The sequence below is a fragment of the Erithacus rubecula genome, assembly GCF_903797595.1.
Source record: "Erithacus rubecula genome assembly, chromosome: 22".
In the NCBI taxonomy this organism is placed as follows: domain Eukaryota; kingdom Metazoa; phylum Chordata; class Aves; order Passeriformes; family Muscicapidae; genus Erithacus; species Erithacus rubecula.
This window is the reverse complement of record NC_136674.1, coordinates 6,895,424-6,921,859: the sequence shown is the minus strand read 5'-3', so window position 1 is coordinate 6,921,859 and position 26,436 is coordinate 6,895,424. Positions and strand designations below refer to the sequence as shown.

At 48.5% G+C, this 26,436-nt stretch overlaps 1 protein-coding gene across 7 annotated transcripts in view; it reads left to right on the top strand.

Moving 5' to 3' along the window:
- CAMKK1 (calcium/calmodulin dependent protein kinase kinase 1) overlaps nucleotides 1-26,436 on the top strand; it is a gene marked incomplete at its 3' end in the record, with an annotated part of 95,924 nt that overhangs the window by 56,604 nt on the left and 12,884 nt on the right. For all 7 annotated transcript variants that reach the window (XM_079325434.1, XM_079325435.1, XM_079325433.1 and 4 more), the window contains exons 5-14: nucleotides 903-954; nucleotides 1,498-1,631; nucleotides 2,184-2,220; nucleotides 4,439-4,460; nucleotides 6,429-6,517; nucleotides 18,287-18,486; nucleotides 19,073-19,126; nucleotides 19,694-19,767; nucleotides 23,831-23,918; nucleotides 25,836-25,964. In XM_079325434.1, the coding sequence (XP_079181560.1) occupies nucleotides 903-954; nucleotides 1,498-1,631; nucleotides 2,184-2,220; nucleotides 4,439-4,460; nucleotides 6,429-6,517; nucleotides 18,287-18,486; nucleotides 19,073-19,126; nucleotides 19,694-19,767; nucleotides 23,831-23,918; nucleotides 25,836-25,964 (879 nt within the window). The remainder of the gene's footprint in view (nucleotides 1-902; nucleotides 955-1,497; nucleotides 1,632-2,183; nucleotides 2,221-4,438; nucleotides 4,461-6,428; nucleotides 6,518-18,286; nucleotides 18,487-19,072; nucleotides 19,127-19,693; nucleotides 19,768-23,830; nucleotides 23,919-25,835; nucleotides 25,965-26,436) is intronic.

Genomic DNA, 26,436 nt, shown 5'->3' with positions numbered 1-26,436 from the left:
CTTGGGCATGTGGTGCCATCATTGCCAGGAACAACAGCTTGGGAAGGAACTCACTGGAATGGGTTTGGTGACCTGTTCTTGGTGTGCGTGTCAAAAACAGGTAGTGGGGCAGAGACCCTGCCTCTGTGGTACTAATGAAAAATTCCTGGGCATTTGACTGTGCCCTGCAGGACTCCTTGGTTAGTTAGATTCTGTAGGGATCACTCCAGTGTGAATTAGATGTTGGATGCTTTATTAAAGGAGTTACTGCTTAGGCTGGGGGAAGGAGCGAGTCATCCCAGCTCCTGGAAGCACAGACTGTTTTCCTAAGCAAACTGTACCATGAGCTGGTTTCTTATTAAATATTCATCTGCTGGGCCACTTGGGGGGTTTGAGTGGCCCTCCAAAAGGTTATTAATGCACAGAGCAGATGGAGGCACAGAGGCTGTTTATTAAATTCAGATTGCCTTTTGCCACTATGCTAATACCAGCTGGATGGCAGGAAGAATTACCCTGACCCCTTCTCAGTTCAGTTTCCTTTTTATACCCTCTGACAAGACAAAACTTCAGATGAAGCAGCCTTGAAGTGGCTCTGACCTGCAGCAGGGCCATAACATCATCCAAAACCAGCCAGAGGAGCTCACCTCTTCCCTCAAGCCTCTGCCCCAAATGCAGAAATTTGGCTCTTTTTTTTTTTTTGTCCATTTGAAAATAAATAAAAAAATTTAATGGGGAAAAAGTAATGGTTAGAAGTGCTTTCAGGAAAACCTGGGTCAGTGTCTGTCTGTCCACTAACCAGGACCCTTCTCCAGGCTGAGGAGCAGCCCTGAGCCAGTCCCTGATGCCCAGCACACTCCCAGGTCACAGCAACCAGCTCTTTGGCTCTTGTTCAGTTTTAACACTGCTTTTTCTTCTTTCTGCAGGCTATGAAAGTCCTCTCCAAAAAGAAGCTCTTGAAGCAGTATGGATTTCCACGTGGGTATCTCACATTTAGAGGTCTGCCTGTTGTCCTCAGTACAGACATTGCCTGCAAGCACTGCAGAATGTGCCTCCTGTGGGTGCTGCCCATGTGGCTGGGAGCTGCTTGAAATGCAGTGGGTGGTGAGGGGGCACATACAGCCACAGGGAAATTCAGCACACTCAGTAATGAGACTCCTGGCTCTGATTTTTGTGAGTCTCTTTGAAGTGGTGACTTTTCCATGTTCACCATGTATGAAGCCTAATTAAGCACTGGAAATTAGGCAGGGTATTCCCCCTCCTTTCAGAGTCTCTTCTACCCTGGGATAGCACCTGGGTGCAGGCTGGGCCATGGGATGCCCCAGACCCATCTGGGAAGCTGGGAGCAGCTGGTCTGAATGGGACTTGGAGATCTCAGTTCCAGGTGGGAGTCTGCAGATCTTTGGGATGAGATCTTCCAGAATAGCTGGAGGTGAATGCAGAGGGGCCAGTGGCTGCTCATGCTGTGTGCAGGTGCTGCTGCCAAATGAGGAATTCTTCACTGTGCTGTCACACTTGCAGGTCGACCTCCTCCCAGAGGGTCAAAAGCATCCTCTGGGGAGCAGCCCAAACCCATGGCACCCCTGGACAGAGTCTATCAGGAAATAGCCATCCTAAAGAAGCTGGACCACATCAATATCGTAAAGCTGATAGAGGTGAGCTGCTTCTCCACCCTCAGTTGTGCTGAAACAAGTCTGGTTTGGATTGCAACAACAGGATTTTTCTTCAGCTGCTCCTGCTCCAGCCAGAATTGGTTTAAAATAGATGTTCAGAGATTTAGGCTGGTGACTCCAAGCAAAGTCTTACTGAGCGTGGAGGACAAGCTGCACACTCACCCTGTGCTCTGGGCTGGTGCCCAGAGAAGGCAGCTCACTGTGCTGGTAGAAATAGCAGTGAGCTTTGATCACTGAAACTTGTGTGCAGACAAGCCTGGGAAGGTGCACAAGTGCAAGGCTTCAGTGCCATTTTCATTATTGACTGAGGTCAGTTTAGGACAAGAAGTGCCTTTGTTGGTAGGCTAATCCAAATACAGGCAGAAACCCAGATTTTTCTGGAGGCAGGAAAATCTGTCCTCCAAAACCCCACTCTGCAGGACTCTCTAAATATTAGCCTAAATTGTTCTCAGTGTTCTGCAGCTCAGCACAGTGTACTGGGAATGTTACTTGCTTAAAAATATTTTTTCCTTATTTCTCTGTGATCTCTCTCAGGTCCTTGATGATCCTGCAGAGGACAACTTGTACATGGGTATGTGAGTCTCATAAGCTAACAGAACCATCTGGGCTTAGGCCTAGTGATGCAAGTGACACCTACCAGGACTCGGGGTCAATACGGGAGGAAACTTGTGCCAACTTCAGCAGACTTATTTTTTTCTGCAAAGTTAAAACGCCTGTAAATGCAGCTGGGATGGAAAGGCCCCGTGCAGTAGGGTAAGGCAACCTTGTGTCAGTCCAGCTGTGCACATCTCTTTGCCATGGGGACACTCAAAAGGCCTGGCAGCTGCTCTGCCCTCCCCTCTCTAGAGCTGATTCCAGTCCCAGAGCCAGGAGGGAAGAGAAAGGTGCAGGGTGGTTTCCTTGTCCCCCTGCTGTGAAACTTCTGTAGGCTGTGGGTAGTGGTGGTGACCCCAGAGTCACTCCAGGCATGTCTGGGGGTGTTCCCTGTGACCCCTGCAGAGCTCTGACCACCCTGGTGAGCCTCAGGGGCTCCTAAGGGAGCAGCACTCCCACCTTTGGAGGGGAAGCCTGACTGGGTGATTATGCAGGGGGTGAGGGAATTCCACCCATTTTGTCTTCCTCTCCTCCAAGCCCTGAAAGTGCCAGCCACAGCCTAAGCCCCATTTGGGTAAAACACTGGGGGACAGGGCTGAGAGGCCCTGAGGTGCCCTCTGAGACAGGCTGGAGGAGGGGATGACTGACCCTGTTACATCTCTGCTTCCCCAGACTGTTTCCTGATGAAGTAGGTTCAAAGACTGCTCCTCATGAAATAATTATGGGACACTTTTGAAGCTGCCTGGAGGAGGACTCTGCCTAGCAAATGAAGCAATTTGCCTTTGAAAGGCCACTTTTCCCTTTGGGCTGAAGCCCCAGTGGCATCTGGCAGCATCTCAAAGTGATGGCACTCATGGTGGGGAGGGTGGCTGAGGCTGTTGTTTGAAGGCCAGAACTCCTGGGGATGGAGGAGAGGGGAGAGATGAGGTAGAAATCTGCAGAGGGGAAAAAATCCCCAAACCTAAACCAAACTCTACCTGTGGAGCAAGAGAAGCATCCCAGCAACAGCAGCAGGACAGGTGGGGACTCCACTCTCCTGGTGCTGCTGGAGGCTATGCTGGTCCCTGAGTGATGAGCAGTGGCCATGTCCCTGTTGTGTCCCTGTTGTCCATGTCCCCTCTCCTCTGCCTGGGATCCCCTCAAGTTCAGGCACATGGAGCTCCTGCTATGCAGTTCCCTTGGCAGAAGGAGCAGCACTGCTCAACCTCCTGCAGGTGGGATTGCTCCCTCCTGCTGCTGCCCCAGCTGATGATAACTGCACCTTTCTCCCTCCAAAAATGCCCCCACTGCAGAGCAGCTCTAGAGGAAGTGGTGTTTGCTCCTGGCCTGTGACTGCTGGGTCAGGCACTGCTGTGAGCACTTGGCTGTGTGTCAGTGGGATGGGATGGCAACAGGCACTGAGCAACCTGCAAAGGCAGAGGGTGGTTGAATAATGAAATGCTTCAGTAAGCTGCAGCTTCTTCATCCTAGAGCCAATTCAGGCTGCCCTGTTGAGTTTACCCTCAGAGGATCCCACACTCCAGGACTTTGGGGAGGGGATCTGCACAGATTTTTTGAGAGGTGCAAGAAATCCCCATATAATTCATGAGGAAAGAGCTCTCCTACTCTAAGTAAAAGCAGCTCCTTCTCCTATTTGCAGGACAGGGCAGAGCAGGATCAGGAAAATGCTTTCCCCCAACCTGCTCATCAGACACACAAACTCTTGTGCTCTGCAAACCTGAGCTCACACCAGCAAATCCTCTTCAGTCTCTCCTGCGAGGGAGTGCTTGGCTCTGACAGAGCTGTAGCTGTGCTGCTGATTGACACAGCAGAAATGGAGCAGCATGTTCTTACAGCATCTCCTTCCCTATCAGCAATTTAGGAGAAATATCACAGCAAACACTCTCCCTTGGAGGTACAACAGGGCTCAAACCAACGAGGGCTGACACCCAGAGCAGCAGCACTGTGGTTGATAAATTAGCACCTGCTGTCTCCCTGTGCAGAGTGACAGGAGGGAGGATATTTGTCTGTGCTGAAGAGATGAATATTTTAATTTTGCATCCTCTGGTGTCCTTGTCATGGGTAAGGGAAGAGAAATGAGTGGAGATAAATTGATTTTCAGGTATGGGAATGAATGTGTTTTTGTAGGTGATGAATAACAAATGAGCCCAGGCTGCTCTTCTCCTTCATTCATGGTTTATTTCCTTTTCTTGCAGTGTTTGACCTCATGAGGAAAGGGTAAGTAGCCTTCCTGGGATCCCTTCTGTTGAAAATTTTGGGGTTCATCATCAGGTTCCCACGTGAAATGGAGGTTTGATATGTCCAGTGGGGCAAACCCTGTCTGTAGAGGAGGCAAAACCCAGCTGTAGTTGCCTTTGCACTGCCACAGCCTGGAATGATGTGCTGAATAGAAATGGGCTGGGAGGGCATGTCCTGCTCTGGAAAATAAATTCTGTGACAATTCCTCATCAGGTGCCTGGAAGAAAAGGTTTGAATAGAAATACTTTGCTGGGTTCCACCACATTGTAGCTTGCTCTGACACAAGGGGTGTGTGGTGCTTCAAGGTTTACTTGCCACCTGCTGCCTTGTTTTGCCCTCAGCACTAACCTCTCAGGAGAGGCAGTTCTGTTGGCACATTTCTTTTGCACAGTGGAAGAAGGGATAAGGTGGCAGGAGGTTCCTCACTGCTCTGTGCTACACCTGCACTGGTTCTGCAGCTCTGCAGTCCCAGTGAGGTCATGATTTCTGTGCCCAGGGTGCAGGAGATTCCCAGAGGGGTTATTCTTCTCTCTGGCCACATGAACAAGCTGCCAGCTCCAGTGCTGGCAAGAGGCTCCCCAGTCTCCCTGGTGATCAGGCTGATGCCTGTCCTGTAGGAGAGGGAGCTCCTGTAAACAGCTGAGGCTGGGGAACCTGTGCCTCATCCAAGTGCAGCCTGGCTGCCTCTGGCAGGAGGCAATTAGACTCCATTAGTGGCTCTGCCAGCCCTGCTCTCACATTATTTCTCCCTGGTTTCAGCAACAGAAAAATGTGCATAAAAGAGGGAGGGAAGGCAGTGACAGGAAAATGCAAATGGGAGATGAAGGTCATCAGTCAAATGGGCAGCAAGGGAGAAGAGGGAAATGCTACGGGAAGGATTTGCTGCTGGGTGCTGTGGGGAAGAGCCACAGAGCCTGGTTTTGGCCATGGGCTGTTCTGTGCCAGGGTTTGGCTTGCCAGGATGGTGTCCCAGGAGCACTCAAATCCAGCTCCCAATGCAAAGCCAAGCTGCTGAGCACAGGCAGGACTAGCCCCCAGTGCACTGAAGTCCTTAGTTCCAGCTCCAGCCATTCATCCACAGAGAACAGAGACTCTGACTAGCTCTTACAGCCTCTTTGCCCTCAGCTTTCAGCAGGCAGAAGGGGCTTTTAGGGGAGACAATGCATCCCTCAGCTGTGGCAGAATTCAGAGGAAAGGAGAGGAGAAACTGATCAGGTAACCTTGGCTGTTCAGGGCTGAATGGCTGAGCTCTGGTGGTGGCTGAACCCTGAGCAGCTGAATAGGTTTTTAAAGCAGTTTAGCACAATGCACTGGAAATATTCCCATTTAACCTTTGAGCCAGTGGTTCATGTTTAGGTTCTGCCTCAGTGTAGACCAGCTGCACAATGGTGTTGTGTCAGGACTGAGCCCCAGCAGGCAGGACAGGCAGTGCACAGCAACAAGCACTGTCCCCACTGCTGCCTGGGATCCCATGGGAATGCTGGTGCTCACAGCCATGAGCAGCTTTAGCAGGAAAGCAAAGGCCAGGTCCAGCTTTGTTCTTCTCCCTTTAGGACTGTCAGTGAGTAGTGTTGGTCTTACTTTGTGCAGACATCTGCAGTTAGTCCTGATGATGGTGATGATGAGGGCTCTGTGGCTCATGCTGGGACTATGCAAAACCACCCATCACTAGCCAAGCTCAGTAACCAAAGCATCACCACAAAGAATGGACACCCCTCCATCCTGTGTCACAGCAGCCAGAGCCTTTGGGGAGCCTGGGACACAGTGATGGGGAACAGACTCCTCCAGCAAGGGGTGTCACTGCCCTCCTGCAGAGCTCTGAGCTGTGTCCCTGTACCCACAGGCCTGTCATGGAGGTGCCCAGTGAGCTCTGAGCTGTGTCCCTGTCCCCACAGGCCTGTCATGGAGGTGCCCAGTGAGCTCTGAGCTGTGTCCCTGTCCCCACAGGCCTGTCATGGAGGTGCCCAGTGAGCAGCCCTTCAGCGAGGAGCAGGCGCGCCGCTATTTCCGAGACATCGTCCTGGGCATCGAGTACTGTGAGTAGCCAGCCCGGGAGGGGGACTGGGCTCTGCAGGGGCTGTGCCTGTCCCTGCTCAGCTGGGCAGGCACTGGGGCTGTTGGGTGAGACAGAGAGGTCCCCTGGGCTTGCCTGGGATGGGGTTGCTGTTGCAGGTGGCCTCACTCAGCTTGGGAGTATGATAGAACCCTTAGGAAGGATATTGGGCAAATAGTGCCTCTCTTTTTTCTTCCATTTGTTTCTTTTTGGAGATTGTCTTTGAAGGCAATAGCAGAGCCAGGAAATGGGGGTTTGCAGGGTCATGGATTCAGTCAGCTTAAACTGGAACCAATCCCTGTCTCTGGCTTAGCAGGGCAGGCACTGGCCCTCCCTCCAAGGGAGGATGTCTGTCCTTGCCCACCCCCTTTGCAGAATCCATCTGAGTGACCCCTTGTCACTCAGGGCTGTGGGGTGACAAGAGCCCAGCACTGCTGTGCCCTCCCAGGGAGCTGCTGGATCAAGGGTGTTCCCAGGCTGTGCCCAGACTGCAGAGCAGGCTCCTCTTTGTAGCCTGTTTGATTATTGTCACCTGTTTTGATGATTCTTGTGCCCCTGTGGCTGAGAGCAGATTCACTGCTGAGTGCCTGCTCTGCACACTGCAGTAGGTCTGTGAATGGCAGCAGGGATTTTCCTGGCCCCATTGTCATTGATATGTCCCTGCTGGCATGAACCTGGCAGGGGTGAGCAAAGAGGGATCCCTGAATTGAATAAAGACACAAGGTAGAAACTCTGTGTTCTGGCATCCTGAAAGCACTTGCTGTTTCTGTAGCTCAGCTGCTGGTGAGCTGAGCTTGGCTCTGTGCCTGTGTGATCCTGCTGTCCTCCTTGCAAACAGCCCCTGTGGGTTCAGTGCTCTCACCACTGGTGCTTCCTCTGCACACTGACACACTGAAGAATTGCCCATGGTGGATTTGGGGGGGAAGAGGCAGCACAGCTTTTCCAGCTTTTCCAACCTTGCAGGTCTGATTGTTTTCCAGAGGAAACAGTAAACATGTAGATAAGGTGATCCTGTCATTACCTTGTGTTTCAATTGCCAAACAGATTTTGATTATATCCATTTACAACAGCTCATAAAGCAGCTCCTAAATCTCTTAGGTTGGATGGTCTTTTGTGGATTACTAACTAGACAATCAGGAAAATTGCAATACAGCTTTGACAACTGACAAAAGTCACCAGAATAGTTAAGCAGGAGTCCATAATGTGGGCTGGGTTGTTCAGTATATTCCTAAATGACCAGGAAAAGGTTAGAGGACAATAAGAGAGACTGATGATAGCACTGAGTTATTCAGGATATTTGTTAGAAATGGCTGGGAAGACTGGCAGGAAAATGCCATGATAGCAAGTGATGGGATGATAAAATGACAGATAAAAGTTCATGTTGCTGTCTGCAGGATAATGCATTAGGGGGAGAATCAACACTGAACATACAATGTGATGGGCTCTAAATTATCTCTTCTCACTCAGGCTTTATTCTGGATAGTTCTCTTGAAAATGCCAGCCCATTACTTAGTGACATTCAGCAAGGCTAACAAGATTTTGGGAATTATTTGGAATGAAAGAAAGAAGAAACTAGAAAATGTTATTATGCAGTTATTTGGATCTCTAAGAACTCTTAGGTACAGACAATAAGTATCCTGAATATTATGTGCAACTTGGCTCAGCCTGTCTTAGAGACATCTCCCTGGAACTGAGGCCCAGGAAAGAGGATCAGGATGGTCCTGGAATATCTTATAAACAGAGATATGACCAAAGCTCTTAAGACTGGAAAATTATCTTGGGAAGGGGTGCTGTGGCAGAGGCTTATAAAATACTAAGTGTCAGGGAAGTGCTGGACAGGAAAAAAATATTTTCCATCTCTAAAAAAACCCAATAATTAATGGATAGTAAACAAAATAATCAGGTAGCCAGTTTAAACCAGAAGGAATTACTCACTTGGCTTCAACCAGTGAGAGAGAACAAGTCTCTGAGCATGATGGGCCTTGCTGAGGCAGAGGAGCATGGTTTGCAGGGTCTCAGTCACTCTCCATGTTTTTTCCTAAAACCAGCAGGGAATAAAATCAATGTTTGCAAGTCTGAAGCTTCTAGGTGCTGCCAAAATTAGTCAGGGCACCTCAGAAAGTTGATAGAAGTTAATATTTGAATGGGAATCTCAAGAATCTTTCAGTAGAGCTTGAAGGATGAAGATGCAGCTTTTTATATTCCCATTAGCATTCAGGCTGCAGCAGAGGCTGTGTGCCTCAGCTGGGAGATCCAAGCTGTGCTGTGCTGGGTGCTGCTGCAGGAACAGTTCCTGCTCAGAGGAAACTTTGAGTTTAGTATATAGGGAAAAAAAACAGCAAAGTGTGGGTAATCTTAAGCAGAGGGAGTGAAATTCAACAATAAATTATAGGATGCCCAAGCACTCCAAGCAACAGAACAATGGGATGCTTTATTTTGGATCATTGAGTAACCACTTATTTTATTAGCAAATGAAAGTTAAAAATGGTGTTCTCTCTGAGCTGCTGGGTAAATGCATGGCAATTATTATATAATTAAGAGGAAAAGTGCACTGTTCGTGCATGCTGAAGGAAAAGTGTTGCCAGGCAATCCAGAGATTGCAAGGTAATTTTAATGTAAGCATCCATAATTGTTGTTTAATTTGAGAGGCTCAATAACCATGCAGCTGCTTGAAGCTCACAGTCATGACAGCAGCAAATGCATCATTGTTGTTTGGATTTTATTAGATTAGAAGTTGCAAACTGGAGTCCTGTTGGAGCCTGAAAGGTGTTAATGGTGAGCAGGAGCCAAGGTGGTGGGAGATGTGGGCTGAACTTTTAAATGACTGGTGGGGGCATGTGGTCTGTGACCACTGGGCTTCTGTGGGGACTGGACTCACTGGTTTTTCTTGGAGTTTGCCTGGGGTGGAGGCCTGCAAGAGGGGTGGCTGTGGTTTGGAAGGAGTCAGTGGTCCAGGTGATGAGAGCTGGGTGCAAAGCCAGGCTTAGGCAGGGACAGAGCCCTGGAGAGAGCCAGGAGCTCCCTGATCCAGGGCTGTCACCTGCTTTAGGCTGGGTTTAGTGTGCACTTTGATACAAGCACAGTTCCAGCCTTGTTCACTAAGAAACCAGTTCAGTGTCTGAGAGTCTCCCTTCCTCTCCCCCTGCAATGCTGGGAATATATTTTGAGTTTAGGCATGGTGATATTGCTGATTCACGTGTTCTGTTTTAGTGTCCCTGTCTTAGACCTGGCCTCTGTGGTTTGGGCTGTGTCAGGAGTTGTTTAAGCACGTGCAAACTGTAATTTGGTTCCTGGTGAAATGGATCCTTCAAAGGAAAGTGATTTTTCTCCCACTTTCAAAACTTCCCCAGTACTGCTGGCCCTGCACACCCCCTCAGGGCCTGGGGAGATAGTCTGGCCTCTGTGTAAGTACCCCCAGAGGGGTAATTCCAGAGTGTGCTCAAGGGCTTTGGATGGGAAAGCTTTCTGGATTATTTGTGTCATTAATTTAAGCATCTCTGGGAAATACGGATATGTGCAATTGCCACCTTTCCACTTGTAACTCCCCTCTAGTAGTGCCTGGCTGGGGTTATTGAAACTTCAGTCTCCCTTCTAGCAAGGCAAACTTTGCTTTCATAGAGATTCTCAGCAGGAATGTGTGTGCTGGATAGGAAATAGTCATCATTCTTCATCAAAAGACATGAGGGATCTGCCAGGCAGGCATCCCAGTTTGAGTTTAGGACTGGGACATGAGAATATTCATTTAGTAAGAGTGAGGAGTAAGAATGAGCAGACAGAAGGGCTGTCTGAGCAGGAGCCTGGCTGTGACACTGGCCAGGAGCAGACAGCAGAGCCAAGCATGAGCCAGGGGAAAGCCCTGCTGCTTGCACAGCCCAGGTGAAGCACAGTGACTGTCCCTGCTGCTCTGGAGCTGCAGGCTCAGTATTCGAGTCACGAGAAGCTAAAACAGTTTCTGTCAGCCTGGCTGAAGAAGGAGAAGAAACCTTATTTCCTGCCTTCTCTGTGAAAGTCTGCAGTTCTCCTCCTGTGGCTGAGGCAGGGGCAGGTTTGGTCTCCCCTCTGCAGAGGAAGGTTTGTCTCTGAGCTGTGGGGTTGCAGGGAGGGTAATGACATGCAGCCAAAGCCATTGGGAAATTACCTTTCCAGCAGCAGCTCTGCAGTGAGAGCTGCAGTGACCCATGCTGAGCCTGGAGCCTTGACAAAGGCTTTTCAAAGCTGGCTTTTCTGAGATAACACTTAATCTGCTTGGTTATCAATATATAATTTCCATTATCTTAAAAAGAAATTTAAGCAAATGAGCCAACACAGGCTTGTGTCTTCTGCAGAATATCTGGTGCAGGGTAAGTCCAGGGTGGGTGCACTAAAGCATCAGTGGTGTGGGGGGTTTGGTCAGGCTTGGCTCTTGGCAGAGGTGAGTTCCTCAGCTTGGTGTGGGTCAGCAGAGCTGGGATGTGAGTCTGTGTGGAGCTGCTGCATGCTCTGCTGTGATTCCCAGCAAGCTGCTTGCTCCCATGTGGGAAATGGGGATCTGCCTCTGCTCCTCCTCTTGCCTGTATAAGTTTGGAGCTCCTCAAACAGGGCATGTTGAGGTGACAGCTACAGCTGCAAGGTTCTGGGTGTTATAAATGACACCATCAAGAGGAAAGAGGCTGGCTTGTGTTTTATCACGTGCAGACAAGTTCTCCTTAGCTGATAAAAACCAAACAAAAAACCCTTTCATGAGCTGCAAGTGTTGCTGATACAGATCAATAAGCAGTCTTTATAAGAGTGAGAGTAATTATCTGATGGAGAAGATCAGAGAGATGTGCTGGAGCCTGTTAAGATCAGGTTTGATTTTTGGTGTTTGATGCAGTTCTGTGAGTGCTCAGGGTTGAAGCAGCCCCTGGCACAGGCTGTGCAGTTGTTTTGGCAGTCCCTGCTGCCTGCTGTGCCCTGCTGCCCTGCACCACTGGTGTGAGTGTGGCCATGGCAGGGAGCTCTGTGCTGCTGACAAGGCTGTGCTCATGGGCAGGAGCACAGCTGCAGGACAGCCTTTGACAGGGTTACCTGTCTCTCTTCCCTGCTGCTTCCTGCTGGCAGTACCCACACCACAGCTTCTGCCAGGAGCTCAGCTGAAGATAGAGCACAGAGGGAAGCTGAGCTGTTCCAGAGGGCTGGGTAGTGCTGAGGGTGCAAAAATTGGGCTTGAGCAACTTATCCAAGTGGCAAAGGCTTAATGAGAGCAGCAGAACAGTGGAGAGAGCTGTCCTGGTTTGAAGGACAGGTGTCTGCCAATAAGGGCAGAAGCTTCTCTTTGAAATGGAGAATGTAAATCCCCTTCCTCCAAATTATTATTATAATTTTGAAATTAAGGGGCTCTCAGGCAAAGATAGGCAAATTAGGAATAACAGTTCTTTGCTAGGAAAATTAAAATAGAAATGCAGTATTACAAAGAACAATCCCAAACCCTGCCAGAGTCAGAATCCAAGCTGACACCCGTCAGTCAGTCAGGGTGGTGGCACAGTCCCATTCCATGGTGGCTGCATCCTCCTGCAGGGGCAGATGTGGTTCAGCTGGAGCAGTGCTCCTGCAGAAGGTGCAGTTTCCTCTGAAGGTGCAGGGATGATGTGGAAAGGTCTGGCTTTCCTCTGGAATCCAGTGGAAAGAAGGTGCCTTCGTGTCTAAAATCTCAGTTTTTGTCTGGGTAGGAAAGGCTTGGCTGCTCCCCTGGCTGGAGCATCTCCCAGTGGGATGATGGAATTTTATCAGTCACACAGTGGGACTGAATGGGCCAGCAGCAGATGATATCTCCTGGAGGGAGGATGGGCTGTGGAAAGGTAAAGATGATTGCCCAGCTGATTTAAAGATGGCCCATTAGCAGATAATATGTGCCATGAGATCAGGGTCACTGCCCCACCCAGCCCCAACAGATGGTGACAGAATACACATTTCTGCCACACCAACCCAGCACAAGAGCTGAGAGCAGCACAGCTGGGTCCTGCCCCTGCAGTGGGCTGAGCAGGGCATGGGGTGTTCCCCTTGCACAGCCCACACCCCCTGCCCTCCAGCCCTTCCCCAGCAGGGCACTGTGCACCAGCAGCCATCTGTTCTGAGCTCTGCATGGTGCTGCTGCAGTTTCCTTGCTAGGGTGTTAAATCATTTCTTTGCTACAGGGGCAATGTGAGAGTAATACTAAGCAGACTCTGCAGTAGCACCATATGGATTGCTTTTGTCCTTGAATGGGAATGGGATTCTGGTTTTAATCAAGCAGAATTCAGCACTGGCCTCAGTAAATAGCAGGTTGTATCAGTGCATTGCAAAGTTTTATATCTATAATTTTTAAATGAGCTTTTAGCAAGTTTGTGTTCACCTGCTGGATCTCCAAGGTTTTCAGGGGGAAATGCAGTGAAAATCACCTTTTCTAAAAGGACTGAGGAACAAGATCTCTTTCTACCACATCTATCTGTGCTCTCTCTGGGTCTTCACTCCCTGTTAGTGGATCTGTGAGCAGACAATTCCATTTACCTCTGAGTGAAAGGGAAAGGCTGCTTAGTCCTGGAATAGCCTGTGGGATCTGGAATGAGGAGTGTTTGTGGAATGGCTGTTTTGTCCCACCAAGGGCAGCAGAAAGGAATGATGTGCTCAGCAGGGCCTTGCTAAGGAGCAAGGAGGCAATGGCAGAACTGTGGAGACCCAAACAGGAGTGTACAGATAGGAACCAGCTGGCCCAGCAGCAGAGAACTTCCCCAAAATCCACCTTTTCTCCAGCCCCATCTACTGGACCACAGCTGACTGCTATTACCAACTCCATTCAAACTCACTGCAAACAAAAGCCCTAAAAAGCCAGATTTTCAGGAAGACCTTATAATTCAGGCAGTTTTTTCACATGAACACCCAAGTGCAGGTTTTTGCCAGCTGCAATAGGTGCAGCATGCCTGCTAGAGCTCTGTCTGAAATCAAGAGGGGCAGAGGAAGGATGGTCCTTTCCCAAGGATTGCTCAGCCCTGAGAGCTCTGAATCCTCCTTTGAGGTTGTATCTCCACAGCATCAGCCTTCAGCAGGCTGCTCTTAGCCAGCAGTGCTCCTAGTTCAGGAGACAGACCAGACTTTTAGGCATCATTTCCTTGTTTCTGAGCACCCTGGAGCTCTAGGTCATGACTAGGTCCAACTTCAGATATCTCTGGTCAGGTTTTCTAACACAAGTTGTGATAAAATGCAGCACAAAGGCACTGCCCTGCCCTGCCTGCTTTGTTCATGGGGTGGCTGTGAAGATTAACAAATAAATATTTCTAACACTTTTGAGGTCTTTTCCTGGATGATGCTGTAGGAATCCATGGGATTGTTATCCAGATGCAAATAGTCCTGAATAATGTTACCTTTCCACTGAAATGAAGAATGAGTCTAATAAAACCAAATTTAACAGAGCACTGCATAATCAGACTTTGTCCTAAGGGCTCTGTGATATCTTAGGTGGTTTCATTTTCATTATCAAGAAATACCATGCCCTGCACCAGGTCTGCCAGCACAGCAAGTGCAGGGTGTTTTGGAGCCCAGGGGAGTCATTCTGTGAGCTGCTCACCCCTGCTTTAAGAGCAAAACCCTTTCCAGGTGAAAGCAGCATGTGGAGCCATGTTGTCAGTTTGCCAACATGCCAAGTGCTCTGCTTGGGCAGCTCAGCATGATTTTAACCTGGGGAGGGGTGCAGGAGAGTGATTTGCATGGGAATGAGTGTTGAGTGTTTTCCAGCTGTTGGTGTGGCTTTGTGCATGACCTGAAGGCAGCACCAGTGGGATGGATGGTCCTTCCCAAGGCTTCCTGCATCCAGCAGACAGGTCCCTGTGGCTGGGCTGGGTCTGAGGGCAGTCTCTGCCTGCTTTGTGAATCTCTCTGCACTTTAGCAAGCAAAAAACACAGAGCTTTGCTCTCTGAGCAGGACACAGAGTGGCTGGAAGTTCTCTCAAAGGCATAAGTTAAGCTTAGGGGTCCAATTTGCCCATGAAGGGAACTAAGGGGAGGTCATGAGTTGGTCTAAAAGAAGAATAATCCCCAGACCTTCATGGAGCACATTGCATTGCAGCAATACAGATAATTATTTTGGTTGTGTTTGTTTAAAGCACATTTGGGGGTTTTATTTACATGCTGAAAGTGCTTTTCCTTCTCTGCTGGGCCTGATGCAGCCCTGCTCCTCTTTGTGTCCCAATGTGTCCTTAATTCCAAGGACAGGACAAGTGTTTTGTTTCTGGGACCTCTGGTCTTGGCTTCTAGTGAATTAATCCTAATGTTAGTGCCTTTCCTCCCTGCTGCTCTTAAATCTATAGAGGATGAAGCTTGCTCCCAAGTGCTTCAGGATGGTGAAATGAGGGTTAATTTATGCTGGTGATTGTGTTAGACTGACTGTGCTGTGCCCTGCTCCCCTTGGGGTGGGTTCTGTGCTCCTTGTCCCTTCTGCACAGTCATTATCAGCCTGGAAGGTGTCAGCAGTGCTGGGCTGTTATTTCCAGGATGCTTAGCTCTCCCCCTGGAGTTCTGCAGGGATAACACCATCATTTCCTCTGTGTGCAGAGCAGGAAATGCAGATCATGCTGGTTTAATCAGCACCTTTCCTCCAAGCCAGCCCAGTCCCTGGGCTCCTTTGGCAGTGACATGTGTCCCTGCAGGCACAGCCAGGCAGCCTTTGCCCAGTCCTGCTCAATTCACTGGTCCCTGCCTTTCTCCCTGCAATGTGTGTCTGCAGGAGATCTGGGCTGGCAGCAGAAGCTGGTGGGTTGGGAGGTTTCTCCAAGCTTAGTTGTGTTGGTATTCTGCAGGTGAGCAGTCCTGCTTCCTTCCTGCAGCTCCCAGACCAACCAGCTTCTGTCTGTTGCCTACAGGCAGATTTGGGGATGATTCTGGGGGAGTATTTCACTCTGCATTGTGCTGAGCTGTACCAGTGGTGAGGCACAGCACAGCAGAGGATAAGCCTGTGCATTTTGAAGCCCAAAGCCAATTTTGGAAAGCTGTGCAGGGGAGGATGCCCACAGCAACTGGCTGGCTGGAACTTTATGTTCCTTCAGAGCAGAACAGGGATTTCAGTTTTTACTTCATCAGGTTAGCAGCTCCACACCAATTTTTTTTCTTTACAGAAGTGAGCACTTGCTCTTTAAGTTTTAATGGCTGTGATGTTCATTTACACCAGCTGGTGCTCAGTCCCCTGTCCTCTCCTCATAGCTATTGCCTCTGCATGAGGCTGGCAAGGGAAGGGGATTTGCAGAGAGCAGAAATCCTTTCAGCCAGCTGGAGGAGACTTTGATTATGCCACACAGCACGGTGTGGGTGGGACACTGCTCCAGACCTGCCCAGTCACCTCCCCTCTGCATCTGCCCCTTTCCCATCCCAGTCTGATATTATTTTAAATGGATGGCAGTTCAGAAGCTCCTGGGATGTGGCATTGCAGAGGCTCCTCAGCCCTGCAGGCACTTGTGCTGAGTCTCTCCTCTGAGCTCCCAGGGTCAAACTGTCACAGTCCCCAGCCATGTGAATGCTCTCACCTGGAAACTCAAATATTCATTAGCCAAATGAGCCATTGTTTGGTGGCTTTGATTTTTGCAAAGGATGTGTTTCTAATTTCTTTGCTCTTTGTTTCTGTGCCCAGCAGTGTCCAGACCTGCTGGGGACCAGCAGAGAAGGGCACAGAGGAAACACATGGCAGCTGGAAAACTGCCCATAGTGTTCCTCAGCTTTCATTAGATGGTGCAGAGACAGGGAATGCATTTTACAAAATACACAGTTAAATGATAGAGAAAATGGTTTGTGGTTTTATTTTATTTGTGGGGCTTTTTTTTTCTTTCCTATAAGGAAGAAATAATAAAAAGCCTGAAGTACTTGCTTGCCTTAATTTTCACAGCCCAGGCTCCAGGGTTGTACTTATATGTCCATATTTGTTTTGGGGGTTTTTTAGAGGGAATCTTAGCTCTGTGGTATCAGGCATGACAGCAGACACCTGCCTGAAAGGCAGCTCATCATCTCCTGAAGGAAAACTTCACTCCCCCCCTCACTCTTATTTGCTCTCCCTATATTACCATAATGAAATGTCAACTTGGCACCAGCTCTGCTGCTGAGCAGATGTCTCCTCCTAATTACTGTTGTTGCAGGGTTTGGGTGTTTATCCTGTCTAGGCAGGATGTTACAGCATTAACTGCCTCCCATCACAGCCTGCCCATGCAGTTGCTGCACATCTGGAAGGAGATGTAAGTTCCTGGTGCTCTCCAGCAAGTTTTTGTCTGCTGGATCTCAAGACCAGCTCTTAATGTGCCAAGAACAGCATCCCCCAACAGTGCTTCAAACTGAGGGCCTTGCAGAAAAAATATCTGTAAATGTGACTTCCCCTCCCCAAGTGTGACCTGCTGGAAAGTTGGCTAGAAAAGAGCAGAAAGTTCAATGAAGTTTGTTCTTGGTCCTAAAGCACAATCTGGGATGCTCCAGGGGGCAGGCTGCCTTTGTGGCAGTGTGTTGGAAAGCTTTGTAAAGCAGGAAAGGATTGGAGCAGCATTTTCCTCCACCCAGTGTGTATTTCCCAGGAGATATGAAAAGTGCTCTTGGGGAGGTATAAAAACAAACAGTCTCTGTTTGCAAGAAGGAAATGTGAGAACAGTGGTTGGAGCCAGGGGAGGACAGAGGCCAGGGGGTCCTGCTCCTCTGGGGAGGGCAGGATTAGAGGATTTCCTTCTCCTCCTTCAGTGAAGCCTCCTGAGTTTTTACAGTTCTGCTTTTGGGGTCATTTCATGTTCTGAAAGTTGGTATTTATTTTATTTTTCAAGTTCTCTGAGTTCTCGAGAAATCAGCCACTTTCCTACAACTCCCTGCTTCACTCAGTGGCCTGGAAATGTCCTTCAACTGCAATATTGCACAGGAGAGGTGGTTTCTGGTGTTGTTCTCAGTGCACCTCAGCCTCCAAGCTCTTTGCAAGGGTTTGTTTGGTGTTTGATGTACAGGAACTTCAGCTGGTGCCCATGGTTGGTCTCGTGGAGCTGGGACAGAGCTGAAATCTCTGCTGGAGCCTGGAGGAAGGAAGGGCCAGGTTTGGCCACAGCTCTGCTGCAGGAGTGGTGGGATGGCTGGAGCTTGGTGCCAGGGTGGGGTTTGGGGTGATGCAAAGCAAGTTGAGGTTGTTTCTCTATTTGTGGGCTCCTTCAAGAAGCTTGGATAAATACAGAATGCCTCTTTGGGGTACTGGTGCTTGCCCCAAGCTTGGAGCTCCACTATTCCATCTTTGGAGCTGGAAATGCTCACAGATTTCTGAGCTGTTGGCTGAACTTGGCACTCAGCTGCTTGTCACCTGGTTCATTCTACCTGTGGTTCTGCCCCTTTTGATAAGCTTTATATCATTGCAGTTTCAAAATAAATAAACTAAAAGTGAACATGTTTATTTGGGTCCCATAAACCTTTAATACAGTGGGTGGCCCAACCCAGCAGCTGGTCTAATGAGGCCAAGCAGATCTGCAGGATTCTCAAATCCTGTTTTCCTTCTCCAGCAGCATTGCTTATTCCGAATGGTTGAGCTTTCCTTTGGTTTGTGTCTTTTCTTTGCATAATTCCTGGATGTACTTCTGAGAATTGTGTCCCAGCAAGGTACCAAAAAGGAATGGCTGTAGGAAATGGCCCTGCTCCATTCTATCCCATCTCCAGCAGCAGCTGGGGTGTGGTTTCTGAGTTTACACCTATATTTTCACCCTCCTGGAAAGGTTTCTCCTGGGTGTTTTGGCTGACCATGCTCCCTTTTTTGGGTGTTTTCCAGTGCACTACCAGAAGATCATCCACCGGGACATCAAACCTTCCAACTTGCTCTTAGGAGATGATGGCCACGTCAAAATTGCTGATTTTGGTGTCAGCAATCAGTTTGAAGGGAATGATGCCCAGCTTTCCAGCACAGCAGGGACACCAGCCTTCATGGCACCAGAGGCCATCTCACAGACTGGCAAGAGTTTCAGTGGGAAGGTAGGTGTCTGCAGGGCCACACCTGCATCCTGGCTGGGGCACAAATCAGGGCTGCCATTTAGTAAAACTGAGGTTCTAATTCTCTCCAGTCCAGGCAGAGCTCACATTAGTTGCTCTGTGCAGTGGGCAGACACTTTGCTGTAGATGCCTGCCTAGACAGAAGCCATGCTAGAGCCCTCTCCCTGCCCAAAGGGAAAGGACAAAGTCTTTGGTTTCCTTCCAAAATAATCGAGAGGCACAGGGGGCTGCTGAGCACCAGGGTGATTCCCTGGAAGTGAGACACTGATGCAGACATAGGGATAGGATCTGATAGGGATTTTTTGTTGTCTGGAAAACCTTTGACTGATGTAATTTCCTGTAAGAAGGGGCTCCCTGCTGGTCACAGTGGGGCAAGGGAGCAGTGCCTGGCCCAGCACAGCCCTCATTCCTCAGGTGAGCAAGAGCTGCCCTTAGGAGCCCAGCTTCAAAGTGACACAGAAAATGTTAAATCCATACAAATAGTGTTTTCTGAACTGGTGGGAAAATCCAGCTTACTCAGATGATCTGTGTTGCCTCTCCTTTACTCTCTGTCCCCACTCTCTTTCAGGCACTGGATGTGTGGGCCATGGGAATCACCCTGTACTGCTTTGTTTATGGGAAGGTAAGCTGCCTTTCAGCTGCTGGAGCCCTGCTCTGCACTGTCTGCCTGCATTTTGACTCATTCCTTTCCAAATAAAGGCAAATATTAAAGACAAAGACCTACCTTCTGTAAGCTTAAAAATCCCCCTGCAGTTCAGCAGGGGCTGAAGCTGTGATCTGTGGAAAGGATCATTTCCAGCACTGGGCCTGAATGTGGAGCCATTGTTTGTGCTACAAACCCAGAGCAGCACCAGCAGCACTTTGTGGGGGGTTTTTCCACATTGCCTGCATTTAGAAATGAGCCAGGCATCCAGCTCTGGGTAAGAAGTGGCCAGGGAAGGTCAAAGCTCATAGGCTGGATGAAGGAGGGTATTCCAGTCCAGTTGTGTATTCCCTAGATGCCTCTGCTGCTTATATGAATTTATTTTTTGGTAAGGAATGAATGGATTTATTGTGTGTGGGGAGATTTAATTTATTTCCATCTCTGTGTAAGATCTAGGGAGGGCAGAGGTTGGTGTTACATGAATGACAAATGCCTGAGTGATGCCAGGATCTTGGACAACTGGAAAATCTCTTGTTTGTTTTACAGTGCCCTTTTATAGATGAATATATTCTAGGTCTTCATAACAGGATCAAGACCAAGCCTGTGGAGTTCCCAGAAGAGTGAGTAAACTTTACTCTGCTGCTGTAAAATAAAGTTCAGTTTTCAGCATTATTCTGTGGCACAGTGGGTCACCAGGGAGGGATGGACACGAGTGGGTGAGGTGCTCTGTGTTCTCCTGGGTCCTTCACGTGGCTTTTGTGCTGGTGATGTTCCTGGGGTGTTAAAAATGCTTCTGCTCTGCCTCTGTCCTTGTGCAGACAGGGACTGAAGGAAATGGCTCTCTGCAAGTGAAGGGATTCCAGGATCTAGGAAGTCCTGCCCCACCTACTTGACTCTGGAGATGCTGGGTGCATGGTTTGGTTGGGTTTTCTTTCTCCCCATGCAGCAGCCACCAGAATGATTTAATGTATTCATTTTCAAAAGCAATAGGGTGATCAACCTCAATCTTGGTCTTCTTGACTTTCTGTTGGTGAAGAATTCATTTCACCTGGCTCCTGACAGATGAAGTAGCCAGAGCTGGATTCTTTGTTTTCCTTCCCAAATCCACACTGTTGTCAAGCAAAGAATTCTTGACCTAATTGCTCAGTCTAATAAAATTTATAGGTAAAACAACTTGATTTGGAGCAACCACAGATTAAAACTCTAATGAGAGGCACATGTGGTATTAGAGAGGAGGGAGGGATGTTGTCAGGCAGCTTGTGGTATGTACATGTATCTGTCAGGAAAATTAATCCACAAACACCAGAGGTTTATGTCCAAAAAGGAGACAGAGGAATCCTTTTTTCTTTATTTGAATAAAGGGAGAGGCCATGGGGCATTCCCCTGGAATCTCCCAAATGTTTGGAGGATACAGCCTCCTTTTATCCCAATTTCCCAACTGCATTTCCCTCTTTCCCCACTGGCTGAGGTACTTGAGAGGCACAGACTGCCCAGAACATCTGATACCTCAGGTTCCCCTCTAATGTACAACCCTTCCTTTCAATATTTAATTCTTATAGAATTCATAGTTTTCCCCCATTGCTTCTTTCATCTTCCAATATCCAATTTCATTTATCAGCAAACCTACAGTTTGTTTGTAAAGGCCAATATATTTTCCCATTCATCAATCAGTGGAATCCATCCCATTGTTTCTTTTTTCTCTAAGTGCTGGTTTTATCTACCAGCAGACCCACAGCTTGTTTGTAAAGACAAATCCAACATTCCTCTCATATCCAACATCTGTGGCAAGGCAAGACTTTTTTGTGAGATGCTCCCTGAATTACATTACAGGGCTGGGCCCCTAGCTTGGCAGTCCCAGACTTCCTTGATTCCACAGTCGAATACTCAGCCTCTTTTAGAGGCTGACTGAGCCCTGGTTAATGACCTGCACTGCATTAATTACCCCTGCAGTGATGAGGAGACACAGCCACTGCAGACAGCTGGGCCACCTCTGCCCAGCTGGAGCCACAGGACTCTGGAGCTGCCAGGACCTGGGGTCAGCCCCACACAGGAGCAGCTCTGGCAGGACCAGGTGACTGGATTTGAGGCTTTAGGAGCACAAAGGCTGCTCATGCTCCACTGCTGTGTCCCCACCTGCAGCTGGAACAGGATTTTGTCTCTACAGCACAGGAGCCAAAAAACCCCAAACCTGTTTATGTTCCCCTGGCAGTTTTCTCCCTTGCTCAGGGCTGGCAGAACTCCCACCCCTCCCTCAGCCACCATGTATTTATTTGGGTTAGCAGTCAGCACACAAGTGACTGTTCCCATCTGCCTCTGCAGTAAGTTATTAACATTTAATGGGCTAACTGGGTTGTGCTGAGATCCCTTCCTTCATTCAGGCATTTCCTTCAGCAATAATTGGGCTGCATGATTTATGTGGATTCCTCAGTGACCTGTTCTCCCAGTCTAAAAAAAGCTGCACCCCTGCTGATGTTGGAGGAGCTGAGGGTTACTAGGTGTTGACAGCTGTCCAAACCACATCTATTTCTTAGAGGCAGCAACAGAGACATGGAATTCACTGGAGTGGATCCACCCTGACCTCCCACAGAATTAGCACCTCTCTATAGTGAGGAGTATTTTGGTTTCAATTTATTTCACCATGGCTACAAAAGACACATTCCTGTTTGCAGACAGCCCATGGAAACTCACTGCCTGTTTCCTGACAACCTTCAGGACAGAGGGATCTGACTGTACCAGTGTCACTATCCTGTCCCTTCCCTTAGAGACATCAGGATAAATATTTATGGCACTGGAGTTCTCATTCATGTCACTGAGTCCTTGGCATGACACGAGGCAAATGGGTTTAGCTCACCCTGAGGATCCTGGCATGGCTAAAAGCAAGCTGAAGTTTCTCCAAACGTGTCAGCAGAAGCTCTGCCTGGTCCCTGCTGGTGGAGCCCAGGACAATGTTCCCTGACCTGCAGGCACCCTGTAAGGTGATCTGTGTGCTGGCAGCCCTCCCAAATGATGCTGAGCTCTGTGCTTGGCACTTTCCTGACAGCTCCTACAGGACTATGGCTGTGAGAAATCCCAGACAGCACAGGCTTTCCAAATGAAAAATGCCAAAAGGCACAGTGTTCACACTGTGCTGCAGACTGGAGAGAAGGGAAACCAGAGGCAGGGTGATGTGACCTGTGACCTGGCCATAACCCACCTAACACTGTGATCCTGTTTGTGGGGCTTTTCCCTATGACTTTAATCCTGTGTTGCACAGAAATCAGTCTTGTGCCAGAAACATTAAGTGATTTTATATTCTATTTATTGTATTTTAAGTAAAGCTGTTGACACTTTGGCACAGAACTGATTTAAAGTATTTTTTTAATGCCATCTCACCTGCCTCAGTGTGGTGTCTGGAGGAATCTGTTTGTGCTAAATGCACAGTCACTGCCAATGGCTGTTCCTCTGGAGCTCATCTCAAGAGCAGCACTCTTCTTTCCATTCCAAGTGAAACTGTCACCTCACCTGAGTCTCTCAGGACTCATCCTGTTGTTCCCCTTGTCTGGGCTCTATTGCCTGTGTACAGCAGACCCTGGATGCAACTTTTAAGTGTTTAGACTTCAAACTGAGCCCTCTTTTTACCTCTGAACGAGCAGCAATTCCTTATGGTTGTTTGTAAAGATCTCATAGCCAAAGTCCAAATAAAATATTCATGAATTATTAAACAGCAGCTCTGTTTTCATCAGACTGAAATATCCCTTGCTGTGATGTGGTTTTCATTTTGGTTTGTGATAGTTTATTCCCTTCTCTGCTTGAGGAGGGGGTTGCAGAGGAGGTTGGCACAGCACCTGGTGCTCACTATTGTTTTCAGTCTCAAATCCAACCTTCCTGGGGAGTGACATTTTCTGCTGAGTTCCATCTCCACAAAGAAACACAGTTCTTCAAGAGTCATTTGTGGCACTGACTTTAAACTGCCTAATACAATTCAGTCACATGCTGGCATTTTACTGCAGTAGCACTTTGATCATTCAGATCTAGTGCATTTTAAAGGCATCTCCTGCATCATTAACCACAGGAGTCATTGCAGCCTTTGGGCTGCAGGACCAAGGGCTCCACGTCAATAGAGTGGATTCAGGTGCTCTCATAGTTAGGTCTTGGAAATAGTGTTAAAAATTCAGAGCTATTTCTCTTATTTGCATTTGTTTATTCCCTCCTTTTTGTTACCCCAAGGCTGAGCTTTGCAGGTAGGGAATGCTGAGTTACAAGCTGCCTGCAATCAGTATTCTGGAAGCAATTTAAATAACACAACCTGGAAGCTTTGCTGGGAACTTAAATGTCAGATGTTTTATCCAGCAGACATCCAGCTCATGATGATGGTTCAGCAAATCAAGCTGTGTCCTTCTTGATTCACAGAGTTCAACTCCAGTTCTAGTCTCAGGAACACTTTGTTGTTCCAAATCTCCCCTCGGAAGTTCCTCTGTGTCTTCAACATTCAGCTGATCCCTCATCCTGCATTTCCAGGGTGCACTGTTGTCTTGGGGGGCAGAACAGGATTTGAACCAAGCCCTGTAGCAGTGACTGTGCTGCTTTCCTTTTCAAGCCAGGTTTGCAGAGAATATATCTCCTGAGCAGGGCAGATTCTCTGCCAGTTAACTGCAGGTAACTGGTTAACCCTGGTTAACCATGTGCTGCTGTTTTTTAACTCAGAGCACAGATCAGTGACGAGCTCAAGGAGCTGATACTGCGCATGCTGGACAAAAACCCAGAAACAAGGATCACAGTCCCTGAAATAAAGGTAAGCTGGGCCTTGGTATTAGAGTTTTTAGTCTCAGCTGATTTTGTGTTCTTTTTTGTCCTTTTTATGTACCTTCTAATGAGGCAGAGCTGTTCCCAGTGTTTGTTTTGGGAGCTGTCTCTAGCACCCTCCCTTGGAAAGGGGGAGCTCTCATTTTGCAGCCACAGCTCCATCACTGCTTCTTGCTTGGGGAATATTGACAAAAGCTTTCTTGTTTACTTATTTAAATGAAAATTACTCAAAAGCTGGCTGATGTCAGTGAATCCCTGGGAGAATCAACATTGTCAGGGGAGCTGCTAGCTTCAGAGCCTGGGCTGGCAGTGTTGGATGTGCATTCCAGGGACTGTTCTAGGAAGTGTTCCTCCTCTGTCCTTGTGTGGCCAGTGGCCTCAAGGCAGCACATTTATTTCTATCACCATTATTTGGGAGATATTTAGTAATAGAAATAATGAACAGGCCTGGCAGAGCACAATGTTTCACAGGTTGTGGTTTCATTCTGGGTTTGCATGGGCTTGCTGTCCTCCTGTCACCCTTCACCAAGGCTTTGGACCTGCTGGAGGATCTCAGAATTTCCATAGATATCCATCAGCATGCTCTACAGGGCAAGCTCTGCTTTTCCTTGTCCCAGGCCAACACCAGTATTGCCACCAAAGCTGACAGTAGAAAGGCTGAGCTTCAGGAAAAAATCATGACAGCCCTTCCCTGCATGCCCAGGAGACCCAAGCCAGGTTTGGAGCTGTATTTATGGGATTTCACTAGACAGCTCTTGCAGGCACACTGTAGGGCTGTGGGCAGGAGAGCAGAGCTGGGGCTGGCCCTGTTGATGGCTGGTGTGCCTGGGCACTTGCCTTGGCTGGGACAGAGGATGTGTCAGGCTGGGCTCAGTGCTCAGCCCATGCCCTCAGACAGAACTTTCCTCCTGGTCACAGCCAAGAAACCATCCCATGAGAGACAGTGGGAAAAGGGGGCTTTGCTCTGCTGCATGCAAGACAGAAAATGAAAATGCTGCAGATAACTCAGATTGACAAAGTGCTCCAAACTTGATCCAGAGGGTGCTCTGATGCTGGCTGGTGGCAGCAGTGTGACAGCACTGAGCCAGACTGCAGCCATTTCTTTCCAAGTGTCCTGGTCTGCAGGACAGGTGTCTGCCAATAAGGGCAGAAGCTTCTCTTTGAAATGGAGAATGTAAACCCCCTTCCTTCAAGTTATTATTATAATTTTGAAATTAAGGGGCTCTCAGGCAAAGATAGGCAAATTAGGAATAACAGTTCTTTACTAGGAAAATTAAAATAGAAATGCAGTATTACAAAGAACAATCCCAAAACCCTGCCAGAGTCAGAATCCAAGCTGACACCCGTCAGTCAGTCAGGGTGTTGGCAGCAGTCCCATTCAATGGTGGCTGCATCCTCCTGCAGGGGCAGATGTGGTTCAGCTGGAGCAGTGCTCCTGGAGAAGGTGCAGCTTCCTCTGAAGGTGCAGGGATGATGTGCAAAGGTCTGGCTTTCCTCTGGAATCCAGTGGAAAGAAGGTACCTTGGTGTCCAAAATCTCAGTTTTCGTCTGGGTGGGAAAGGCTTGGCTCCTCCCCTGGCTGGAGCATCTCCCAGTGGGATGATGGAATTTTATCAGTCACACAGTGGGACTGAATGGGCCAGCAGCAGCTGATATCTCCTGGAGGGAGGATGGGCTGTGGAAAGATAAAGATGATTGCCCAGCTGGTTTAAAGATGGCCCATTAGCAGATAATATGTGCCAGGAGATCAGGGGCACTGCCCCACCCAGCCCCAACAGATAGGATAGAATACACATTTCTGCCACACCAACCCAACACACCAAGGCAGCTGGTTAAGAAGCATCAGTGGCAGTGGGATCTGGAGCTGAGTGGCCTGTGGCCCCTGTCAGGCTGTGTGTCCCTGCAGGTGCACCCCTGGCTGAGCAGGGGCGGCGCGGAGCCGCTGCCGCTGGAGGAGGAGCACTGCTCCGTGGTGGAGGTCACCGAGGAGGAGGTCAAGAACTCTGTCAAGACCATCCCCAGCCTGCCAGCTGTGGTATGTGTGCAATCCACCACATCCTCTGAGCAGGACTTCTGGACAGCAAACTGATATGTTTATGCAGAAGCTGATTTGTTGTTTACTTTTTAGCCCTAATTGTACATTCTAAGACTCCTGTCTACACAATTACGCATTTTTTGATTGGTGCTTTTATGCTGTTCACGTGCCTTGCACGAGTTTCTCTAGTACAATGATTGGTGGTTGTCTAAAACTTCACCACACACCTTTATCTTGGGTTTTCTAATCTTGGTGTTTTGTTTTTTTACCTTATTTTCTTCCAATTTAGCACAATTTATGTTTCAGTGGCTTTGAAGGGTTTCAACAAGTTGTTGAAAAACACTTAAAAATGGCTTATTCTGTGCACTTATTATAAACATTGGTTTAAACTAAGGAATATACAGAAAAACAGCTAGGCGTGTGAAGAAACAGTAAAATATGCAGAAAAACAACTGGGCAGCAAAATATGGGG